At 37.3% G+C, this 25,126-nt stretch overlaps 1 protein-coding gene across 1 annotated transcript in view; it reads right to left on the reverse strand.

Moving 5' to 3' along the window:
- Positions 1-229: 229 nt before the first annotated feature.
- Positions 230-25,126, reverse strand: part of SYT14 (synaptotagmin 14) — a 141,862-nt gene continuing 116,965 nt past the window's right edge. The window contains exons 5-6 of the mRNA XM_052653980.1: positions 4,452-4,641; positions 230-543 (exon numbers count right to left, since the gene is read on the reverse strand). Of these exons, the coding sequence (XP_052509940.1) occupies positions 230-543; positions 4,452-4,641 (504 nt within the window). The remainder of the gene's footprint in view (positions 544-4,451; positions 4,642-25,126) is intronic.

Genomic DNA, 25,126 nt, shown 5'->3' on the forward strand with positions numbered 1-25,126 from the left:
CAAAGAGGATGCAAGTTTCTCATTTTCTCAAACGCGCTCTGCTAGAGACCTATCTTTTCTTCGCTGATGTCAGTATTAGACGTTCGTTCCACAGAATTTAAAGCTTTTCGGGAGAATGTTACAGATGACTCTTCAAAGAATAGCTCTTCTAATGGTGACTCGGTAGCAGGAACGCTGCACTCAGAGATGCTGCTGCCTGGAACTGGAATTGCCCCTTCCTCCTGAGTCATCACGACTCTAGCAATGCGTGCCATCTACAGACTTGCTGTCCTTTGGACTCTTTCATTTCAGTCCAGTGGTTGAGTTCCTCTTCTCCAGAGCTGTTCAGACCTAAGGAAACCCAGCCTATCATCTCTTTCCTTTTCATGCTGCGTTTGTTATACACAGACAGTATGAGCGTCACATCAGAGAGCTGAAACAGGGCCACTTGAAAAACAAACGTTTCCTTGTAGACCGGATTTGGCTGCCCTCTGCGGATGGATGTCTTGCACTTGGACATCTCTTGGCCCATGGAATTCAGTAGGGTTAATTTAACATATGTATCTACAGAAAAAAAACAAAGCAAAACATACCACAAATATCATTTGAAACAAACTCAAAATGTCTTTCTTGTAACACTTGATGAGGTTAAGTATTCAGACTTTATAAGGATATACCATGTTTACCATGTTTACCATGGTATACATGTATACCCTGTTTAGTAGAAATCTGGTAATTCCATTTGGATGTAGAAGATCATAAAATATGACAAGTACAGAGAATGCTAAGGAGGCATAAAATCTTTGGGGGGTAATAATATCTTAACCTCACTATTTCTAGAATTTAAAGGTATACCTCATAATCCTTCCCTTACCCTGACCCCCCCCATCCCCGACCTCCCACTACCCACCCTGCCCATTCCCACCCCCATTTAGATTCACTAAGCAGGACATCATAGCATTAATAAACACTTAGCAAGCTCAGTTAGCCACAACACTGTAAAGCATTCCACTGTGTTTTCAGAGTGTAAGAATAAACAAACAAATAGAAATGAAGGCAAATGGCAGGGAGGAAAAGAGAAAGACAAGAATGCAAAGATGACATCGAAACAGCTTAGGATGAAATGTCAAAAAAATCTCTGCATGGATGTGGTTTTTAAATACATTTTTAAAACATTTCAGGGCAAAAATGAAGCCAAATGCACTAAAGACTCAACGTTTAGCAAATCAAGTAAAACTTTCTCCTTGGTTTCATGCAAGAGTACATTTAATGTGCTTTTTGGATGGTTAAAAATAAATACTACAGGATTCCTTTTTGGCACAATTTAATGTGAAGTTTTAAGTATGGTATCTTAACTATTTTCATGAATTATAAAAAAAAGTTGATGTGATGTTTAGTGTACCAAGTGAAACATAACAGTTCATTGCCTGGTTACTTAGGAGATTAAACCCTCATTTCAAACAACTGTGTTTCCAATTTCTTCAGAACTCATGCAAATGATCTTCAGCATGTAGATCCATCATGTGTACTTCATATCAAAATGTCAATTAATTTTATGAAAATTTCAGTATTTCTTAGTGAAATATCTGTTTCTACATGAATCGATATAATGAATAAAAATGAAAACCTTTAATTTTAAAAGTTTTGCTAATTTTATAGATACTCTGAATACCATCATCCATAATCAGAGATAAATTCTAAGTTAGTTTTATTCAAAGTACCACAGATAATAAATGTGCATTTTTTGGAAATCAACATGGTGGACAGCTTCACTGCTGGCAAGTTTTAGGGTATTTTGTTTTTGCATGAAAAGACAACATCCAATTAGCCTCTACAGGAACTCACCTCGGATTATATAAACCTGTCCACCTATCAAGTGTTTTAGACAACAGAACAGTCCATCTGAGAACAGGGGGTGGAAAGCAGTAAAAGAAATAATGACCAGATGTCAATTGTTGGGTGAAGGAGGGTCAAAGGTTAGAAGTAAAGAGGAAACGCTGTTCACTGGAGTGGAAGAACACAACACTTTAGCATCTTAATTCAGGTAGAGGGTTGAACAAAGGGTATGTTGGGTAAATCTCATGGAATGAGAATTTTTAAGGTCATTGTGCAATCTTAAACAAAAATTACACTGTTTTAAAGTGGGACATCTTTATAATAATATCCTTGTGGTCTAAAGCACATTGAACATAGAATCATGCAAATTATCAGACTATAAAAGACTGAATAAAAGTCATTAAAAGATCATTATAATTATTATTTTGCTAATTTTTAAAGTTTATCCATGCAATATTTAACATTTCCAACACTTTTATTAATCCCAATGTAATATAAAATTAAGTTATGAAAAATAGGACTACTAAAATTGTTGTTCCTGAATGTTACTATTGTTCTTTTAAGACAAAAACTGGATTAGTCAGTCTATAACACAGTTCAAAGCTTAGAACCCAGGTATACATGAAGGGTTACAATCTTATATACAGTATGACAAACTGATAAAACTGTCTTCTATTTTACTTTATAAATATTTTATTTCATATAATAAAGATTAATGTTAACTTGTATTTACCTACTAGCTACCTCCCAGCTAATACCAGTAACTGTCCTAATACTGAAGCTCTAAATCTAAAATAATGGAAACTGCTATAACCTATTCTTTAACCTGAAAGATCTATTCTGTGGATGCAAATCTCTCTTGTATATTATCCTCTCCTGCCTCTCTCTACTCCCTATCCTTCATTTTAGTTCTGATGATTGTTTCTCTGCTTCTATCAGGGTGGCTTCAGCAAGGACAGAAAGACAAACCTATCATTTCATTCTGCTCCTTTCTAGCATTTCAAGTTAAAGATTTGTCAAAAAATTAAACTATTGGCTAAAGTAGGAATGGCAAACTGATGGCTTGTTACTAAATGTAATCCCAAATACATTTGGGATTTTTTTATCCCAAAATTTTATCTGTTTATCTGTTACAGTGTTTCAAAAACACTCAAAGTTTAGCAAATCAAGTAAAACTTTCTCCTGGTTTCAAGCAAGAGTACAGTGCTCCCTTGCATTTGCCACAGGTCTTTCCATGATTTTATCTTTCATTTACAAATTCTGCTCATTTAAGTTACTTCCCAGGCCATTTGAGTTTCCTTTCCTAGTGTGGATTAATGAAGATAACCAAGTCACACTTCCAAAACTGTTTAGTAATTGCTTCTTTCCTTCCTCTGAATTTTTCCTTTTGAAAGGAAAACGGGGACAATAATAATTGCATCCTTTTTACGTGCCTTTATCTGATTTGAGTATCACAATTACCCTGTGAGATACAACCTTAATTTTAGACATAAGGAAACAAACTTAGGGGAGTTAGGTCATTCGTCCAAGGGTAGAAATATAAACCTAATTTTGGCCTCCGACTTTCTAATGCAGGGACAGATACACTGTGTGATGTATGTGAGAAGCAAGGTTTCCAGTACTACTGAGGGCACATTAAATATATTTTTATGACTTTTCACTTTGATTGAAAAACTAATTGTTAGAATACTTAGAAGTAAAGTTAACTCAAGGGTGGAAAAAGTTTCCCCTCCTCCAACAATCATTTGCTACCTGGAGTAAAATACTGCTTTCAGCAAGTTTGTGAGAAATCATGAAACAAATAAAGGGTGGCATTACTGTTCAAGATTTCCTTTCAAATTTTGAGCTTAGGCCATCAACAGCTTTAATTTTACAGAAATAAAAAGAAGCTGCTACTTTCCCCGTTCATTTCTGCAGATAACAATAAACAGTTTTGGAGGTATACTGTGACAATTTCTCTGCGCTTGACCCACTCCCCACCTCCTGAACTAGGAGAAAGATGAGAGAGAAGAGAGAGACGCTGATGGACAGGGTAGAGGGATGTATACCATCTAGCTTTCCTTTCCTAGCATCCAGTATAAACGTCAAACTATTCCTTATTCGTTTTGTCCTGGTAAAAGCAAAGCATATTTCATTTAAATAAGACTCTGCAGGCAGTACTGATTTATAATTTTAAAGGAGGAAAAATGTAAAGAAACATTTTTTTTCTTAAAATTGTTAATGCAGACAATAAGGAAAAATACAGAAGGATACACATTAGTTCACAGTACTGCATGCAGATAGAAAACACATTCATTTTCAGTTCACAATAGCTATAAATATTCCTCATCATATCTGTGGAATATCACCTTAAAAAAAGACTCATAACTTTTTCTGGTATTAGAAGATAATGGCTATGATAGGGCTGATTTATTCTGAAGATGCTGAAAAATGTAAAGTCTTGTCAGCTTACAATTAATATTTTGATTTTCAAATCTTTCTACTTCCCAAATGACTGGAAAGAGAAAACATGAAATAGGTTAGCTGATGATTACACCATTATCGATTGGCTAAGACTAAATGACAGGATTGAAGCCCTAACACTTAGAATCCCGTAAGTACAGAAAACATTAGAATTAAGAAAAGTTTTCACTCACTGGGTGGCCTGTTTGCTGCCAAGTTTTTGAAGTGGCTGCCTTTTATCACTTCTGCGGATAGCCTTCCAGTTGTGGCATTATAGAGCAAACCAATGAGAATTTCTGGGACTGAGCCGTGTTCAAGAGACTGACAGGAGGACGTGCTTTCACTGCAGGACATTTCCGACACGCTCATTTGGGAGTCACAGCCCTGCAATCAAAAACGAGATCTTTATAGTATTTTGTAAAAAAAGATATATTAATAGATATGTTGGTAATGCCCTGTCTGTTGGAATGAGGTAGGTAAATCATGATAAAGACAAGAGTTGCAAGCAAAATTCCCAAAATACTAGATGAGAAATGTTTTTAGCATATTTTGGTTTCTGGATCTCTTTTCATCATATGACAGTCAAAGGAATAACAGGAGATGAGGTTTCATAAATTCTTGCATGTTTGTATACAAATGAGAAGAGAGAAATTTCTTAAACTCATAGCTGTTAATGAACTCTTTCCTGAATGCAAAAGATTGTTTAAAGATTTACTGACCTTAAAAGACTGACCCAGATTTAGACTCAATTGCATTAAATGTAAATGTCTTAATTGTGCCTTTAAAGACACAGATTGGCAGACTTTGATTAAATAAGCAAAAAATCTGCTATTTATAAACTGATACATAAAACATTGACATATAGAAAGTCGAATAAAAAAGGGTGGGAAAATATTTGCCATGCAAATAATAAGCAAATGAAATGTGGTGTAGCTACATTAGTATCAGCCAAGGTTAGCTTCAAGGCAATAATAATTTCTAGAGATAAAGAGGTACACTGAATAATGATAACGCTTCAAATTTACCAGAAAGATAAAGTAATTCCAAATTTGCATGCATGGGCTCAAAAGCAAAGATTTAGAAAGCAAAACTGCCAGAACTAGAAAGGAAACAGGCAAATCTACAACCAGTGGGATACTTGAGCATACTTCTTTCAGTAACTGACCAAATAAGGAGGCAAATAAATACAGTAATGGTGTAGAAGATTTGAATATCATGATAAGTAAAACTGACCTAATGGTAATATGCAGAACATCATACACTACAACTACAGAATATACATTTTCTCAAGCACGTAGTGGATATTATATCCTTTTTTTCACAATAGACTTTTACAAAAATATGTATTAAAAAAGCAAACAAATTTCAAATGATGGAAATAATTCAGAATTTTAAAAAAATCAGCTATAAATGCAAACTATCTTCTAGTGAAGACAGAACTCCTATAAATTTGGAAATTAAGGATATAATTATAAATAACCCATGAGTACTTAAACAATAATGAAAATAAGTTACTTGAAAAGATTAACAAAAATAGATAAATGTTAGTCCAATTAAGAAAATGAGAAACAAGGCACAAATAAAAAAATATCAGTAATGAAACGAGACACTACTGTATATTCTACTATATAGACCATGAAAAGATTTTTAAAAGAGTAAAAACAGCTTTCTGTCAACAAATTTGAAATTCTGATGTAATAGACATATTCTTGGAATAGTACAACTAACCAAAATAGACACAAGAAGAAATACAATATCTGAACAGTCTTACTGAAGAAACTGAATTAGTAATTAAACAAATTTCCAAAACAAACAGAAAATAAAACAAAAAAACTTTAGTTGGATGGCTTCAACAGTGATTTCTAATTAATAATACTAGTCTTATGCAGGGTTTCCCTGATAGCTCAGTTGGTAAAGAATCTGCCTGCAATGCAAGAGACCCCGGTCCAATTTCTGGGTTGGGAAGAGCTGCTGGAGAAGGGATAGGCTACCCACTCCAGTATTCTTGGGCTTCCCTTGTGGCCCAGTTGGTGAAGAAGTCTTATGCAAACTTTTTGGATAGTAGGAAAAGAGGAAACACTCCCGTTTCCCTAAGAAAGCAGAAAAACCTCGGGACTTCCCTGGCGGTCCTGTGGTGAAGACCCGTGGTTAAGACCCACTGAACAGGGCACAGGTTCCATCTGCGGTTGGAGAACTAAGATCCCACGTACCACGTGGTGTGGCCGAACAAAAATAGCCAAGCCTTAAGATCAAAACCTGACAGGGCATTATTTAAAAATTACAGAATTTTCTCATTCATAAACTTAAGATTCAACACTAAATAAAGTGAGCAAAGCAAACTGAGCAACAGATAACATCATACTTAGTAAAAATTTTCAGTGTTTCCCCTTTGAAATTGGAGATGTGACAATGATGCCAACTATTACCACTGGCAGTCAGTGCTGCACTGGAGATTCCAGCTAGAGAAGGTCCTTAGCCTTACGAAAGGCAATACAATGAAGTAAAAGGTACAGTGACTTGGAATGTCCTTATGTGCATTCTACACAGTTACGCCACCATGAAATCGAGAAAGTCTGCAGACGTGTCACAGTTACAAAGGTAAGATTTAAGAATCCATATATTGCTATGTACCAGCAACAAATTCAAAAATAAAACTTATTTTGAAATGGCATTTATTAGAGGATAAAATATAAAATATCTAGGAATAAATGTACAAATGGTATGCAAGGACTCTGTATAGAAAACCATGAATATTATTGAGAGAAATTTAAAAGTGCTGCATATACTATGTTAATAAATTATAAGGTTCAATTTTGCAATATTCTCTCCAAATTGATTAAATGTAATCATAATTAAGACCTTAAGAGGCTTTTTGTGTGGAACTTGACAAACTAATTCTAAAATGTATGCAGTATATAGGTACAATGGAATAGCATTTAGTCTAAAGAAGGAAATCTTGCCATCTGTGACAACATGGATGATCCTGGAGGCCATTATGCTAAGTGAAATAAGTCAGTCACAGACATATACTGTGTGGTTTCCCTTATGTGAGATATCTAAGATAGTCACAGAGCAAGAGAGTAGAATGGGGGCTGCCAGCGGCTGCCAGCGCGGGGAAAGGAGAGTTGTTGTTTAGTGGGTATAAAGTTTCAGTTACGCACAGTGAGTGAGTTCTAGAGATTTGCTGTACAATAATTAATCAATCTACAGTTAACAATACTGTACTGTACACTTAAAATTTGTTAAAGGCTAGATATCACATTAAATGTTCTTACCACAATAAATACAAGATAAGATAGGGCGCTCTGCTCTACTGAGTATCAAAATTTACACTAAAGTTACATTATTGAAGACAATGTGATAAAACAATGCATTAAAGATTATTAAATAGAAAGCCCACTAATTAATCTACACATAGTAGACGCAATTTACAACAAGGGTAGAACTAGAAAGCAGTGGGGAAAAGACAGTCTTTTTAATAAACAGTGACAGAACAACCAGTTATTGACATAGAAATAAATGAAAATTAACCCTACCTCAAAATAGACCAAAAAACCCCAACTGTAGATCTGAATATAGAAGGTAAAATGATAAACCTATACATTAAAATAAGAAACTATATTCACCATCTCAGGGTAGGGGAAGACTTCCTTAAAGAAAACAGAAAAGCATTAATCATAAATTCAAGTTTAGTGAATCCAGCAACATTAAAATTAAGAATTCCTGAGCTTCAACCAAGACTTTTAAGAGAGCAGAAAGGCAAAATCATCAGGTAGGAACAGAGGTCTGAAATATACATAGTTCACAATTAGCTCAAATTCCAAATATACTAGCGCAAACACCTATAGCTCCGTAAGAAAAAGACGACAATATAAACACACTTGACAGATACTCGAACCAGCACTTTGACAAAACAATCGTCAATAAAAACCCGAAATGATGTTCAACTTCATTAACAATCAAGGAAAAGGAAATTAAAACCATGAGGTAACACTATATAACAAACAGATGGGCTAAAACAATACTGTGGTTAGGACACAGAGCAACAGGAGGCCTCATTTTCCAATGGTTATAATGTAAAGAGATGCTTTCTCAAAATGTTAAAAATGCACAGACCATAATATCTGTCAATTGCATATACTTATCTCCATCAGGAATATGTGTAATGCTTGCCAAGATACCTATGAAAGAATGTCCTTAGCAGCATTATTTATAAGGGCCCCGAAGAGCGGAACAGATAAACAATTTGTGGTGAGTTCATAAAATACAGCAACTAAACTGCACATACAGTTTATATACACTAGACAGCAGTGAAACTAATTATAACTACGTTTACAAACGTGATTTTGAGTGAAAAATGCTGAACCTAAAAGGATACTTAGCTATATGTTCCGTTTATTTAAATTTCAACAACAAAAGCCCAAAATGAAAACCAAAGAAAGACCAGGATAATACTAAACTTAAGTATTTCAAATACTAAATTTAAGTATTTCCTGATGATGCATGAATAGACGGTAAAATGATAACAACAGTAAAAAAGTGATTAACTTAAAAGTAAAAATTGTGGTTAACCCCAGGGATGGGGAGAGAAGAAAGAGTGACTGGAAAGGACACGGGGTTTTCTGGGGGGTACAGGCAATGTCTTATTTCCTGACCCGGATGGTAGCTACATGGGTTGTACATTTCTGTCTTTTACGATTTCTACTATGTGTTTGTGTACGTATATGCTAAGTTGCTTCAGTCGTGTCCGACGTTGCAACCCTATGGATTGTAGCCTGCCAGGCTCCTCTTTCCATGGAATTCTCCAGGCAAGAATACAGGAGTGGGTTGCCATTTCCTCCTCCAGCGGACCTTTTGGACTCAGGGATTAAACCCGCATATCTTTCTGTCTCCTACGTTGGCAGGTGAGTTCTTTACCACTAGTGCTACCTGGGAAGCCTTCTATGCGTTTGGTTTCACAAGAAAAAAGGTTTAATGAGAAAATTACATGACACAAGGATATAACATTTATAATGATTAAAATTGTATAAAAATATGATAAAATATTTAGGATAAAATAATGATAAAAATATTTAGGGCTTTCTTTGCACATTCCTAAAGGGATTCACTCCATGAGTTAAAAGACGAACTAAAGAGCCTCTTGATGAAAGTGAAAGAGGAGAGTGAAAAAGTTAGCTTAAAGCTCAACATTCAGAAAACTAAGATCATGGGATCTGGTCCCATCACTTCATGGCAAATAGATGAGGAAACAGTGAAAACAGTGACAGACTATTTCTTTGGGCTCCAAAATCACTGCAGATGGTGACTGCGGCCATGAAATTAAAAGACGCTTATTCCTTGGAAGTTACCTAGACAACCTAGACCAACCTAGACAGCATGTTAAAAAGCAGAGACATTACTTTGCCAACAAAAGTCCGTCTAGTCAAGGCTATGGTTTTTCCAGCAGTCATGTATGGATGTGAGAGTTGGACTATAAAGAAAGCTGAGCGCTGAAGAATTGATGCTTTTGAACTGTGGTGTTGAAGAAGACTCTTGAGAGTCCCTTGGACTGCAAGGAGATCCAACCAGTCCATCCTAAAGGAAATCAGTCCTGACTATTCACTGGAAGGACTGATGCTGAAGCTAAAACTCCAATACTTTGGCCACCTGATGCAAAGAGCTGACTCATTTGAAAAGACCCTGATGCTGGGAAAGATTGAAGGCGGGAGGAGAAGGGGACGACAGAGGATGAGATGGTTGGATGGCATCACTGATTCAATGGACATGAGTTTCAGTAAACCCCAGGAGTTGGTGATGGATAGGGAGGCCTGGCGTGTAGCAGTCCATGGGGTTGCAAAGAGTCGGACACGACTGAGCAACTGAACTGAACTGATGATACTATTGTTCTACAACAAATTTTTAGATTTAAAATTTATAGATTTAGATGTTTAGATTAAAAAAAATCTAAATATGTCTTACACAAGTCTTCAAGTTTGAATTTAGGTTGGCTTATACAAGTAATCAAGGAGAATTAAAACTTACTTGGGGATTGTATAAACTCACTGGACTAATATTGAGAGGGATAAAAGTCTCCTATTGTCAACTCTAACTCTAAACCACAGAGGAGAAAGCCAGAAAAAAAGATACATCTTATGTTCCTAAATCATGGGTACACACAACACTTAGTTTGGTATGTTTTCATGACAGTTGGAGGAGAAAACATAATTTTAGTAAGTTTCAATTAGGATATATCATCACTTATGAAAATAGTGTCAGAAACATGCTCAAGCACATTTGGTGCGTTTGCTACATTAGGCTATTATACTAGCAGCATCTGTTAGAATATTGTGAAATGCATTTATCATAGTATAGTATTTTTCATGTTAACCTACTGTCAGATAATAAGATAGGAACCTAATGTTTTCTTATCCACCCATTAAGGTCATTAAGTGATGTCCCAGGAAAGTCTTGGGAAGGGTCTTTCTTGCTCCTAAGCAAAACAGCTAACTTATCTCCCCATGTACTGCTGGAAAAATGTCCTTGTCTCCAAGCCCAACAAAAAAAGAAAGAGTGGTAAAATCCTCGGTGATCACATTTTATTTCAGGAAGCCCTGCTGAAATATAGTTAGTGTTTAACAGAAAAAAGACTATTTTTTGAGGAGTTCTTTCTGAATTTATACCTTAGAAAAAGTGCAAATCGCACGGGCTTTTCCACTGCCATCGGTGTAACTGCCTATCCAGGGTTGGCATCGGTGAGGCAGTGCATGGAGATCACTGAGTACCATGAAGGCAGTCGAGAGTAACAATATAAATAGAGTGACTGGAGCAAAGAACATAAATACAGATCCTCTGTACTCAAGTGGCTCTTTGCTTCGACGATTCCTCAGGGCAAGTTGCTCCATCCAGCGTGCGTTCAGGAATCTACCCACTCTCGCTGCAGACTCCATCGTTAATTTATCACTAGGGCTTGCCTTGGTGGCAGTAACTGCAGGTGATTAACCCAAAGTCAAACAAATCCCAATCATAATTGAGTCTACTTAAAGGAATTGTCCCACAGGCTCCCTAAAGTGAAAGTGTAACTTCTTCCCATATAACATAATACTTCATTTCTTTTTCACACTTCTCTTCTTTCCTCTTGAGTCCTCTGCCCTAGGGTGAAGGATGATAAGCAATCTGTAGGAAAAAAAAATGGTTTAATTTCCCCAAGAAATAAACCAACTCTATATAATGTTTACCATAAGCAGAATTTGTGCTTATGATAGCCATTACATGTCCTTATGCTAATAGGTTAAAAACAGGTAGGAACTTGTATATATAGAGAGAAAAACATAAGATTAAAAAATATAATACAACAGAACTATTAGGTAAATGTGCTGAGTTTTTTAATTAATACTAAACTGACTTCACCTTACTTGTAACCACTTCTCCTCAGGGAAAACTGTTGAACTCTATAATGGTAATTATGATGAATTTGAATATTTCATGTTGAATTTATTTTCCCTGTGCCTCGAAGATATTTCCTGGTTTTTAAGGTAATTTGCACAACATGAAATGCTTCCATTACACTTTCCTAAAAATGGGGCGATGGGGGCGCAGAGGGTGCTGAAGCGTGACCACTTCAGGGCTGCAACACTTAGGGCCCTTCCCAGCCCCAGGGCACGAGCACCAGTCAGACGAGGTAAGGAGGAGACGCGGTGGTGGTGGTTTAGTTGCTCAGTCGTGTCTGACTCTTGCAACCCTCTGAACTGTAGCCCACCAGGCTCCTCTGCCCATGGGATACTCCAGGCAAGAATACAGGCATGGTTAGCATTTCCTCCTCCAGGGGATCTTCCCGACCCAGGGATCGAGCCCGCACCTCCTGCACTGCAGGCGGATTCTTCCCTGACTGAGCCAGCAGGGAAGCCCACCACGGGCAATTTCAGGAAGGAGGAAGCGAGAACAGAATAACTGCGCCACGTGTGACCCCTCTTCCTCTTCCACTCCCTCCCCAATCCAGTGTACAGGAGAGTCATCCTGCATTTTGGTAGAGGTATAAATACCCATTGACTCTAAAGGATCACTTAACTGGAGTAAGCAAGGGATGGGTGGATCGTTTCCATTTCAGAGTGGTATTGGAATCAGGATAGGTTCCGGTTGCAAGTGACAGACAATGGCTACTGGCAGGGTTAGAAGTGGCCTTCCCAGACTGGGTCTGCCCCCAAAGCAACAGGTTACAGAGGCTACCAAGAGCTCCCTACCAAAAACACAGGAGGGACAAAGACAAAAAGCATCAAAGGGAGGACCAAGAGAGGTGGAAGGCAGCAGCAAGCCCTCCTTCTGTCTGCGTGGGGCCCTTGCACTGCCCAAGGAAGGAGACTCATTTCAGCCTGCAGAACACCAGTCCATCTCCCTCCCTGCAGGGAAACCTGGTGCTGAGAAGCTTCTGGCACTTACCATCAAACTACCAAAACTTTCACGATCTGAACACACACACGGGAATTTACAGCTTTTGTAATACAACAGTTAACACAAGGGCAGCTTCAGATGCTCATGGGTCCAGGCCTCAACCTGTGTCACTAGGAAGAGTTCTCTCCCATTCCTTGGGTTTGTTTCCCAAATTTGGCCTTATTCGCAGGTAGACTCTTTGCTCCAAGCTGCCAGATAGTTTTCAGCAGCTCTGAGTATTTTGGGAAAGAGGAAGATAGCATCCTGATTGCTCCAACCAGAACGAAGTCACTTCATCAAAAGTACAGGGGCAGGTTGATCTCCCAAGCGAAATCTGGATACTGTGGCCACAGGAAGACAAGGGAGCCAGGCAGAAAAAAAACGGATGTCTACTACAGAGCCTGTTCAATTGAGCTGTTTGCCCTGCATTTTCCCCCGTGACCTTCAGTGAGAACTATCACTTCTGCCACTGAGGAGCTGGTGACGCTGCTCCCATCGCACCAACCGTGACTACTTCCCTGTCTCTTTGCTTGGTTTGTTCTGAGGTCATTAGCTTTGCAAGAGCCAGAGAAAAGGAAACGATGGTTCAGAGAAAGGGAATGTTACTACACTCGTGGAGCAGAGCTCTGATATTCAGGTTAGCTAATGAAGAGTGGGGAAAAAAGGGGAAAATTCTCACTTTTTCTTTCATACAGAAAGTTTTTTCATATTAACACTGAAGATGTACTGATAAGATTTAAGATACAACAAAAATTAATTGTCAAACAAATAAAAACAAGACGTTTTCTAGTACCAATACTTGAATACAGCATCTTGTGGAAATGGTCATAAAAACTCCTGTTTTTATCTAAATTTCTATATGTATATGTATAAATATATGTACATATTCTTTTTTGCTACATTCAATATGAACATATTTAATTTCGCATTTCTGCATACATGCTTGTGAAAGCTTGCTTTGAGCTTGTGAGATTGGTTTTTATAAGCCAAAAAATGTTTCCCACGCTCTCAAACAATTCCTATGCTACATAAACTATTTCAGAGTATACAAAAGAAAAGTACCCTTCTCTTTTGAGATGTATAACTTTGACACTAACTAGATAAGAAGAATATAAAATTATAAACAAATCTCACTTATAAGCATATATGCAGAAACCCCAAGCTAAATACTGTATTAAATTGAATTCAACAACAAAAACTACGTATATATATTTCATCAAATAGGTATTATTCCAAGAGAGTTATGGGTTCATTGAAGTTGCCTTTGAAACTCAACCATCTTTTTCCTTTCTTTTATGAGAATCTATTTAGACTGCTGATTGAAACTTCTTAATGGTAATAAGTCATCTCAAGTTTTCTATTACTCCTGAATCACTTTTAAGAAATTCATATTTTCAAAAAAATTGCCCATTTCGTCTAAGTTTTCAAATTTGTTTTTCTAGAATTATTCTCTTTCTGATCCTGAAATTTCCACTGAATTGATGATTATGTCCCCCTTTTCACTTAGCATAATGTTTTTCTTTCGTGATCAATATCTCCAGAGGTTTATCTAACTTATTAGCAATTTAAAAAACCCAGCTTTTGTTTTTCCTAAAACCTCTTTACTCTTTTTCTTTCAGTAATTTCTCCTCATTTTCCTTTTCTAACTTCCTGTGTTGAAGAATATTTAACTCATCAATTTCCATTCTTACAATTATATTTAAGACTATACATTTCTCTGTAATATTGTTATATCTGTAGGGCATAAATTTAATTCTGTCCTCATTTTGTCTGGTCCTAAACCTTTCCAATTTCCATTATGCTTTCTTCTCTGACCCAGAGTTAAAGAGTTTCTTGTTTATCTACATATAGATTTGAGGGATGGGCAGGCATGAGGCCTTCCTCTTTGACCTCTCTTCCTATTACTCTACTCAATCGTGGACTTCTAGCTAAATGGGCCTCCTTGCTTTTCCCCGAAAACATCACACACATTCTGGGCTCGCAGGATGGGCTGTTCTACCTGCTCGCAATGTTCTTTCTCCAGATATGCAAATGACTAACTCTTTAGTTCTTCTGTTTTTGCCCACAAGTTGCATTGCCTATGGTGACCTTTTGTTTAAATCACAACTCCTTGCCAACTAGCACTCTTGACCCTGCCCACCCTTTTTTCCCATTCACTATCATTATAACCTTCTCATATACTGTATACTTATTATATTTACTGTATCCCAATTCTTCCCTCTCCACTAATGAATTAAATTCCGTGCAGGTAAAATTTATGTCTACTTTTCATTAATGTACTCAGTACACAAAACAACCAGGATGATGTCTGGCATATAATGTATGTGTGTGTCAGAGATATTTGTTGAAGGAAATTCTAATTTCAATCAAATGTGGTCAAAGAATGAAGTTTATATATTAATTCCTTGTTATTTGTGGAGAATTCCTTTGTGGCCTGACATATGTATGGTTGACATTTGTAACTACTCTACACATACTTACGTTTATTAAGTAGAGGTCCCATACATATACATCAAATTAAACTTGTTATACATTAAATCAAATCAGGCCTTCCATATCTTTGCTAGTATTTTTCTGCTTGCCCTATCTCTGCTTATTTAGGTTTTCTACACACTTAATAATCTCTCAGCTCACAGTTACTTCTATCTTATTTCCTTCTTTTGAATTCAACGTTCTTCCTCTACAAGTACATGCTTGAGTAATTACCCCAGCAAGGAACTATGAGTGCTACAGTCTCTTGGTCTTTGCTTGAAAACACTGGAATTTGTCCCCTTCCTTAGCAATAATTTAGGTGGCTGTAAGGTTCCAAGTCGGTAGCTTATTTGCTTTGGCTCCACACAGATATTATACCAGTGCCGTTTAGGGTTTAGGGCTGTTGAGAAGCCTTCTGTTGGACAAACTACTGTTCCCTTCCCTTTCCTCTGTGCTTGTTTTTATCATTTTGTCTTCAGTGTTCATCCTATCGCTGTAACCTCTGTAGATGTGGTTTCATTTATGATAATCCTGCTTATTAGCACTTGCACTTTTTCAATCTGATGATCTATGTTTTTCAAATGTTTCCTCTTACTATTTCTAGTCTCTCCTTCTGGAGTTTTTAAAAGAAAATATATCTTAATATTCTCCTTCTACTCTTCATTCTGCTTACCATGTTATTCATATTTTTCATTGATTCTATTTTTAATGACTCTATCCTTCATTCCAGAAGTTCCATATGGTCATTATTTAAATCTGGCTCTTTTCCCATATTGTCTTGTTCTTTCCCTGTGGTTTCTGTTACGTCTTTTAGTTTTTTGTTCATTTAAAGCATATTTATTTTATAACCTCTTCCATAATGCCTTATTAAGTTGAAAGGTCTGTTGCTGAAGCTGAAGCTACAATACTGTGGCCACCTGATGCATGGAGCCAATTTCTAGGAAAAGACCCTGATGCTAGGAACGATTGAAGGCAGGAGGATAAGGGGGTGGCGGAGGATGAGGTTAGATAGCATGACTGACTCAATGGACGTGAATTTAAGCAAACTTCAGGAGATAGTGGAGGACAGAGGAGCCTGGTGTGCCACAGTCCACGGGGTTGCAAAGAGTCACACACGACTTAATCACTGAACAAAAACAACAATAGCAACAACAGTGTCCTATTAATTTATGTCCTAGAGATGCCAACATATCTATTTTTGGGGCCTGCTATCATCATGGTGGGTTATTTTTTTCTGCCTATACTCCTTTCTAATGTAAGTTCATCTTTAAGCTGCTAAGTCGCTTCAGTCGTGTCCGACTCTGTGCGACCCCATAGATGGCAGTCCACCAGGCTCCGCCATCCCTGGGATTCTCCAGGCAAGAACACTGGAGTGGGTTGCCATTTCCTTCTCCAATGCATGAAAGTGAAAAATGAAAGTGAAGTCACTGAGTCGTGTCTAACTCTCAGCGATCCCATGGACTGCAGCACACCAGGCTCCTCCGTCCATGGGATTTTCCAGGCAAGAGTACTGGAGTGGGGTGCCATTGCCTTCTCCTTCATCTTTAAGAGGGATTGTTTTTCTTTGTTGGGAATTCTGTATTACTTAGGTTTGGCTACCTGAACAAAATAAGATGTTCCCAAGAAGTAGTAGGGAACAAGATATTTGTAGAAAACCAACAGTAGCCATTACACCCCCATATCCAATATTTATATTCTCAGCTTATTTAATAATTTTTGGAAATACTCATATTCATCTTACAATCTTGACTTAATTTATTTGTGGCCAGACTTCAGGCTACTTGCAAAAAAGTAATTAACAGAGCAAATATTGCTTTCTTTATCTTACTGAAGGAAACTAAATAGAATAGAAACAAAACATTTTGGAAGTCAGCAGTATAAGAATCTATTGAATGTTTGTTCTGCACATAGCACTGTTCTTGGGGAGAGATGAACTAATCCTAAACCAGACTATGCTAACATATCGTCAGAGGTTTATGGGAGAATACAGGTAGATCTGATCAGCTCTGGAATATCAAAAACTATATTTCCAAGAACAGATTTTGAAGTAGGCTCTAACAGGATTTCAATAGGCACAGGGAAGGGCATTTCAGACAGCAAAGTGAGCTAAGGCTCAAATGTGGATAGTACATTTGGTAAAAAAAAAAAATTGATCTGGTGTAGCTGGTATATATGGGGAGGGATAGAAAATGTAGAAAGTAAGACTGAAGCCAAATTTTACTCACCTAACTAGGTGAACATTTCCATCATAAACTATAACCTTGCTTTGTCTGTCTTTCTTGCTAGATTCTAAGTCTGTTGAAGGTAGAATCTTTGTTTTATTTGTCTTTTATGTCCCCAAATTGGCATAGTACTTCTCACTCAGCAAGCACTTAACAAATATTGTTTAATAAAAAGAATAAGTTGTGAAAAACATGAAATGTGGGAGTAAGAAATACTGGACCTGCTCTCTAAGCAGTGGAGAGCAAGAGAGAGAGAGAGGCACTGTGAACTGGAAGCAACATCTCTGGTTGACGCCTTAGATAGCAGATGGCCAAACATGGGCATGACTGAGTGCCGGGGCAGTAGTCACGCTTTGCTTTGTTCGGCTAGTGACAGATAGGTCTCTCCTTGAGAAGTACCTGTAGTCTGTCTTTGGGTACACTTTACATTTTAAGCAAAAAAACTGTAACTTTTTACCTTGTAGGAAACATAGGCTTTAAAAATATATGATTTACTATAATTTATTTTGATTATTATTGGAGATCTAGAAACATGTCATATAGTGGAAGTAATCATATTAGATTTTTGTAACCTGCAAAACAGCTTTAGCACATAAGAACCAGGACTTTTGTTTCAAAATAAATGTAGCTGACTTCTCTCTTTTCTTAATAATCTATCATATTTCTGAAAACCAGAAAAGCTTTTTTTCTCTAAGGTATCTGAGTCACTGGAAATATGTATTGCTAAGGTAATATAGTGCTGCACTCCAGAAATACATACAACTCCTCACAGAAACACTTGTGGGAAGTGTAAGCTTTTTAAAATCGGTCACTAAGCTCACAGAGTGCTGCTGCTGCTGCTGCTGCTGCTAAGTCACTTCAGTCATGTCCGACTCTCTGCGACCCCATAGACGGCAGCCCACCAGGCTCCGCTGTCCCTGGGATTCTCCAGGCAAGAACACTGGAGTGGGTTGCCGTTTCCTTCTCCAATGCATGAAAGTGAAAAGTAAAATTCCAATGCAATGCAATTCCTAGTGTATTCCAAACATATTAAACTTTTCCTTTAAATAATTTGTTTTAAATGAGATGATCTGAATCTGTGTTCTTACTAGAAATGTAATTTATTTTTTACTATTGGAAACTGAAATAGAACGATAACAACAGGCCCACATTATTGGGTTGGCCAAAAAATTCATTCAGGTTTTTCTGCAAACTCTTATGCAAAACTCAAATGAACTTTTTGGCCAACACAGTATTACAAAATGCTTCCTAAATTTTTGTTATATTCTATTACCCAACGGCTACTGGTTTTCTAACTGTGGTTAATGGAACCTATTGAATTTCATTTTGAAAAAAAAAATTTATACGATTCAAAATCTAAAATAATAACTATAAATGCACATAAATGAGAATTTAAATAGAGAGGTGATAGAGCATACTGCTAAGGAAAGCAAACCCTGGGGTCAGACTACCAGGGTTTGTCAGTTATGAAATGTGACTATGCAAAGTAGCCATGCTTTATCTAAAAAACTTGTAATAACTGTCTACTTTCTTAGTAGTTAAACTGAATGCTAACAAACTATAGAATACTACTGCATTTATTTTTATTGAAAGTTTAATTTTGTATCTTGGACTAAAGATTTACCTGCTTGCCATTTCTGTTTATTTAGAAGTGGTACTTGGATTCTGCACAGCGAGCTATTTAAAAAGAGGTACCATTTGTAACTCTCTATCTGTGTGAATCAGACTTAGTTTTTGTTGTGCAATATTAAAAAAAAATAATCTGGATTGAATTTAAGAGCTGAAGTTAAGATTAAAACGTATTATCAGCAACTATATAACTGTAAGTATCTGTGCTATTTCTTGCCTCAAAAATTCCACAGACAGAGGAGCCTGGTGGGCTACAAAGAGTCAGACATGGCTGAGAAGCTAAGCATGTACCCACGCACGTGCTTTGAAGTAAGACAATGGATTTATATGCAAGCTCTGACCTTTTGCCATCTGTATGACCTCTGACATATTTTTAAATTTCCTTGAGACTGAATTTCTTTATTTATAAAACAAAGATAGAAATAGTACTATCTCAAAATTTTTATTCTACATTTTCTTGTTCAAGAAACAGCTCCATTATTCTCAGTGTTTGATGTTATAAATAAATATTACAAGGTAAGAGCTCTGTTAGTAAAATTACTTTATATATTTGGGTTACCAATAACATTTCTTTGAAATAAAGGATGTGACTGCTTGAGAGACTTGAAAAATCATGTCCCTCACTGTCTTTATACTCTTCTGTTTCTGAATGGTCCATTCAAACGACCAAATTTTAAACACTATAAGGCTGTGCTGCCCCCTGCTGCCCCAGTTTCTCTAATATGTTTTGAATTTTCTGAGAAATCAAAACTTACACTTCAGTATTACAGTTAAGTAACTCTGCAGTAGGCTGGAAGACTAGATGGTCAAATATGGAATGCAGTGCTCAATAATATATGAAATTTGTCAACTACTTAAGACTTCCCTGGGAGCTCAGATGGTAAAGAATCTGCCTGCAATGTGGGAGATCTGGGTTCACTCCCTAGGTTGGGAAGAGCCCCTGGAGGAGGGCATGGCAATCCACTCCAGTATTCTTACCTGGAGAATCCCATGGGCAGAGGAGCCTGGCGGGCTATGACCATGGGGTCGCAAAGAGTTGGACACGACTGAGTGACTCATACTTATTAAGAACACACAATCTGATAGTGGGAACAGATAAATATAATATGCTCCCAATTTGCATAACATTTAAAAACCATTCAGTTATTTGGCTGCGCTGGTCTTAGTTGCTGCATGTGGAATCTAGTTCCCTGACCAGGGATCAAACCTGGGCCCCCCGAATTGGGAGCGTGGAGTTCTCAGCGACTGGATTACCAAGAAAACCACCAATTTGCATAACATTTAACAAATGTAGATGTCCCATGCTAAATAACTGCTATAATTGCTATTACTTAAAGTACTACTGACACCTTGTGGATAATATGGCTCATCCACAAGAGAAAAAGCAGTCAGTAGAAACTGTCCTGAGGAATCTCTGATACTTGGCTTGACAAGTAAGATTTTAAATCAGCTCTTTAAATAAATAGCTGAGAAAAGAAGAGACGCTAAAGGCAAAGGAGAAAAAGAAAGATATACCCATCTGAATGCAGAGTTCCAAAGAATAGCAAGGAGAGATAAGAAAGCTTTCCTCAGTGATCAATGGAAAGAAATAGAGGAAAATAATAGAATGGGAGACTAGAGATCTCTTCAAGAAAATTAGAGATACCAAGGGAACATTTCATGCAAAGATGGGCACAATAAAGGACAGAAATGGTATGGACCTAACCGAAGCAGAAGATATTAAGAAGACGTGGCAAGAATACACAGAAGAACTGTACAAAAAAGATCTTCATGACCCAAATACCTACAATGGTGTGATCATTCACCTAGAGCCAGACATCCTGGAGTGTGAAGTCAAGTGGGCCTTAGGAAGCATCACTACGAACGAAGCCTAGTAGAGGTGATGGGATTCCAGTTGAGCTATTTCAAATCCTAAAAGATGATGGTGTGAAAGTGCTGCACTCAATATGCCAGCAAATTTGGAAAATTCAGCAGTGGCCACAGGACTGGAAAAGGTCAGTCTTCATTCCAATCCCAAAGAAAGGCAATGCCAAAGAATGCTCAAACTACTGCACAACTGCACTCATCTCACATGCTAGTAAAGTAATGCTCAAAATTCTCCAAGCCAGTCTTCAACAGTATGTGAATCATGAACTTCCAGATGTTTAAGATGGATTCAGAAAAGGCAGAGGAACCAGAGATCAAATTGCCAACATCCTCTGGATCACTGAAAAAGCAAGAGAGTTCCAGATAAACATCTATTTCTGCTTTATTGATTATGCCAAAGCGTTTGACTGTGTGGATCACAATAAACTGTGGAAAATTCTGAAAGAGATGGGCATACCAGACCACCTGACCTGCCTCTTGAGAAATCTGTATGCAGGTCAGGAAGCAACAGTTAGAACTGGACGTGGAACAACAGACTGGTTCCAAATAGGAAAAGGAGTATGACAAGGCTGTACATTGTCACCCTGCTTATTTAACTTATATGCAGAGTACATCATGAGAAACGCTTGGCTGGATAAAGCACAAGCTGGAATCAAGACTGCTGGGAGAAATATCAATAACCTCAGATAAACAGATGACCCTACCCTTATGGCAGAAAGTAAAGAACTAAAGAGCCTCCTGATGAAAGTGAAAGAGGAGAGTGAAAAAGTTGGCTTAAAACTCAACATTCAGAAAACTAAGATCATGGCATCTGGTCCCATCACTTCATGGCAAATAGAAGCGGAAACAATGGACACCATGAAATTTGGAAGGAAAGTTATGACCAACCTAGACAGCATATTAAAAAGCAGAGACGTTACTTTGCCGACAAAGGTCTGTCTAGTCAAAGCTATGGTTTTACCAGTAGTCATGTATGGATGTGAGAGTTGGACTATCAAGAAAGCTGAGAGCCAAAGAATTAACGCTTTTGACCTATGGTGTTGGAGAAGACTCTTGAGAGTCTCTTGGACTGCAAGGAGATCCAACCAGTCCATCGTAAAAGAAATCAGTTCTGACTATTCACTGGAAGGACTGATGCTGAAGCTGAAACTCCAATACTTTGGCCACCTGATGCGAAGAACTGACTCATTGGAAAAGACTCTGATGCTGGGAAAGATAGAAGGCAGGAGGAGAAGGGGGTGACAAAGGATGAGGTGGTTAAATGGCATCACTGACTCGATGGACATGAGTCTAAGTAAACTTCAGGAGTTGGTGATGGACAGGGAAGCCTGGCGTGCTACAGTCCATGGGGTCACAAAGAGTCGGACACAACTGAGCAACTGAACTGAAATACATTCAAAGAACTAAAGAAAACTGTGTCTAAAGAATTAAAGAATGAGAACAATGTCTCACCAAATAAAGAATATCCACTCTAAAATATAAAGCAAAAAGTGGCAGAATTAGAAACAGACAATTCAACAATAATAGTTGGAGCTATCAATGCTTCATTTTCAATACTGGATAGAACAACTAGATAGAAGAACAGTAAGGAAATAGAAGACTTAAAAATTATCAACCAACTATAGCTACATGATATCTACAGGACATTCTACCCAACAGTAGCAGAACATACTCTTTTCAAGTACACATGAAACATTTCTCTATGGATAGATGAGGACAGACCATCTATTACGCACAAAGCAAGTCTCAATAAATTTAAAAAGACTGATAATCATACAAGTTATGTTCTCTAATGACAATGGAATTAAATTAGAAATCACCGACAGAAGGAATTTTTGTAAGTTCATTATGTGTAAATAAAACAACATTTTCATAAATAACCAATGGGCTAAAGATAAAATTATGAAGAAAATTAGAAAAAAAGCTTGAGAGGGATACAAATAGAAACACATCATATCAAATCAGAAAGGAGACAGTGAAAACTAGCTTAGAGGGAAATTATAGCAGACGGTGCCTATAAAAAAAAAAGAAAATATTTCAAATCAATAACCTAACTTCCTACCTGAAGAAACTAGAAAAGAAGAGGAAACTAAATCTGAAAAATTAAAAAGACTGAGAAACAGAGGAAAAGTTACAAAAACTGGAGTAGAAAGACTCTGAAAAATACCAGTAAATAAAACAAAAAAATAAGTAAATAAAGAAAACTGAAAATGTTTCTTTAAGAAGATCAATGAAACTCACCAACTTTTAGCTAGAATGACCAAAAAAAAAAAAAAAAAAAGCACTCAAACTCTAAAGAAAGTATGAAAGAGAGGTCATCATTACTGAACTTTCAGAAGTAAAAGAGGTTATAACAAAATATTACGCACAATTCAACAAGGTAGATAAACTAAATGAAATGGAAAAACTCCTAGGAAGACATAATACTGAAAGTGACCTGAGAAGAAACTGAAAATCTGAATCCCTATAACAAGTAAAGACTGAATTACTAATAAAAAATATAAACAACTTCCCACGATGGGAAGCCCAGACCTTCACTGGTAAATTCTACCTGTTGTGGACTGAATGAGCCCTCCAAAAGATATGTTGAAGTCCTAACACCTGTTACCCTATGAGTGTAAAGTTATTTGGAAACAGGGTCTTTGCAGATTCATTACGACATACGTTAAGATGAGATAGCACTAGAGTAAAAGAGAAGCAAGCAACAAATTCTACTCGAGAGCCGGCAGAAGGAATCAATCCTGCTAACATCCGGATTTCAAACTTCTGAGCCCCCAAGATCCGTGAAAGAATCAATTTCTGTTGTTTTAAGCCACACAGTTTGTTGTGGCAGCCCAAGGAAACAAAGACACTGCCAAATGTTTAAAAACTGCCCCACATAATAGAAGAGGAGGAAGCACTTCCCAGTTCATTCCTTAAGGTCAGTAATACTATAAAGCCAGGCATAGATATCACAAGAAAAGAAAACTATGGAGCTACGTCTCTTATGAACATCATAAACATCCTCAGATCACTAAAATACTAGCAAACCAAATCTGTAACATATAAAAAGGATTATATATCATGGCTAAGTGGGATTTATCCTAGGAATGTAATATCGATTTAATGTATGAAAATCAGTCAAAGTAATATATCATAATAACAGAATAAAGGACAAAAACCACAGTCATCTTAATAGATGCAGAAAAAAGCATCTGACAGAATCCAACATCTTTTCATGATAAAAACACTAAACAAACTAGGAACAGAAGGGAATTTTCTCAACTTGATAAAGGGCATATATGAAAAACCTATAGTTAATATTATACCTAGTTGCTGAAAAGGCAAGGTCTGGTGGCTCAGACAGTAAAGAATCTGCCTGCAATGTAGGTGACCCAAGTTCGATCCCTGGGTTGGGAAGATCGCCTGGAGAAGGGAATGGCGACCCACTCCAGTATTCTTGCCTGGGAAATCCCATGGACAGAGAAGCCTGACTGGTTACAGCCCATAGGTTTGCAAAGAGTTGGACACAACTGAGCAACTAACACTTTTACTTTTCACACTAGTTGTCAAAGATTGAATGCTTTCTCCCTGAGAACAGGAAAATGACAAGGACGTCCGCTTTCAACATTTCTATTCAACACTGTACTAGAGGATCTAGTCAGGGCGATTCGTAAGAAAAATAAATAAAAGGCTGTTAAGATGATCACAATTAGGGAGAGAGATCAGGTTTAAATCCAAATTCAGCAAAGACAACTGCAGATTCATAGCCAGTGAGCAGAGTTGAGGGCGTCAGTTGATGGAAAATTTCCAAGAAGAAACATCAAGGGGAGGGAAATTCTTCTTAAACTGGCTTAACAGCATTTCTGTCTAAGGCAGGTCAAAGGCTTACGTATCAAAAGTGGGGCATGAGGAACTTGATCAGATATCAAAGGTAAGGGGAATTCTCCCTAAACTGACTTGGCAGGATTCTCGGCTAAGACTGGGCTGGGCTGAGCTGATTAAAGACAAGATCCCGACCAAGGTAGAGGCTCAGTCGAAGAGATGGCTCAGAGTGGGAAACTGATGAACATGTGGTCAATGGGGCAGCCTTTGTTAAATCATTCTGATTGGAGAACAGAAAATTATCTCTACCACAGATGACACAGTCTTCAATACAGTAAATCCTAAATTACATGGTGGGAAAAAAAAAATTAGAACTAATGAGTGTGTCCAAGCAAGGCTTCATAATGTGGTGGTTTAGTTGCTCAGTTGTATCCGACTCTTTGTGACCCATGTACTATAGCCTGCCAGGCTCC

The sequence above is a fragment of the Budorcas taxicolor genome, chromosome 16, assembly GCF_023091745.1.
Source record: "Budorcas taxicolor isolate Tak-1 chromosome 16, Takin1.1, whole genome shotgun sequence".
In the NCBI taxonomy this organism is placed as follows: Eukaryota; Metazoa; Chordata; class Mammalia; order Artiodactyla; family Bovidae; genus Budorcas; species Budorcas taxicolor.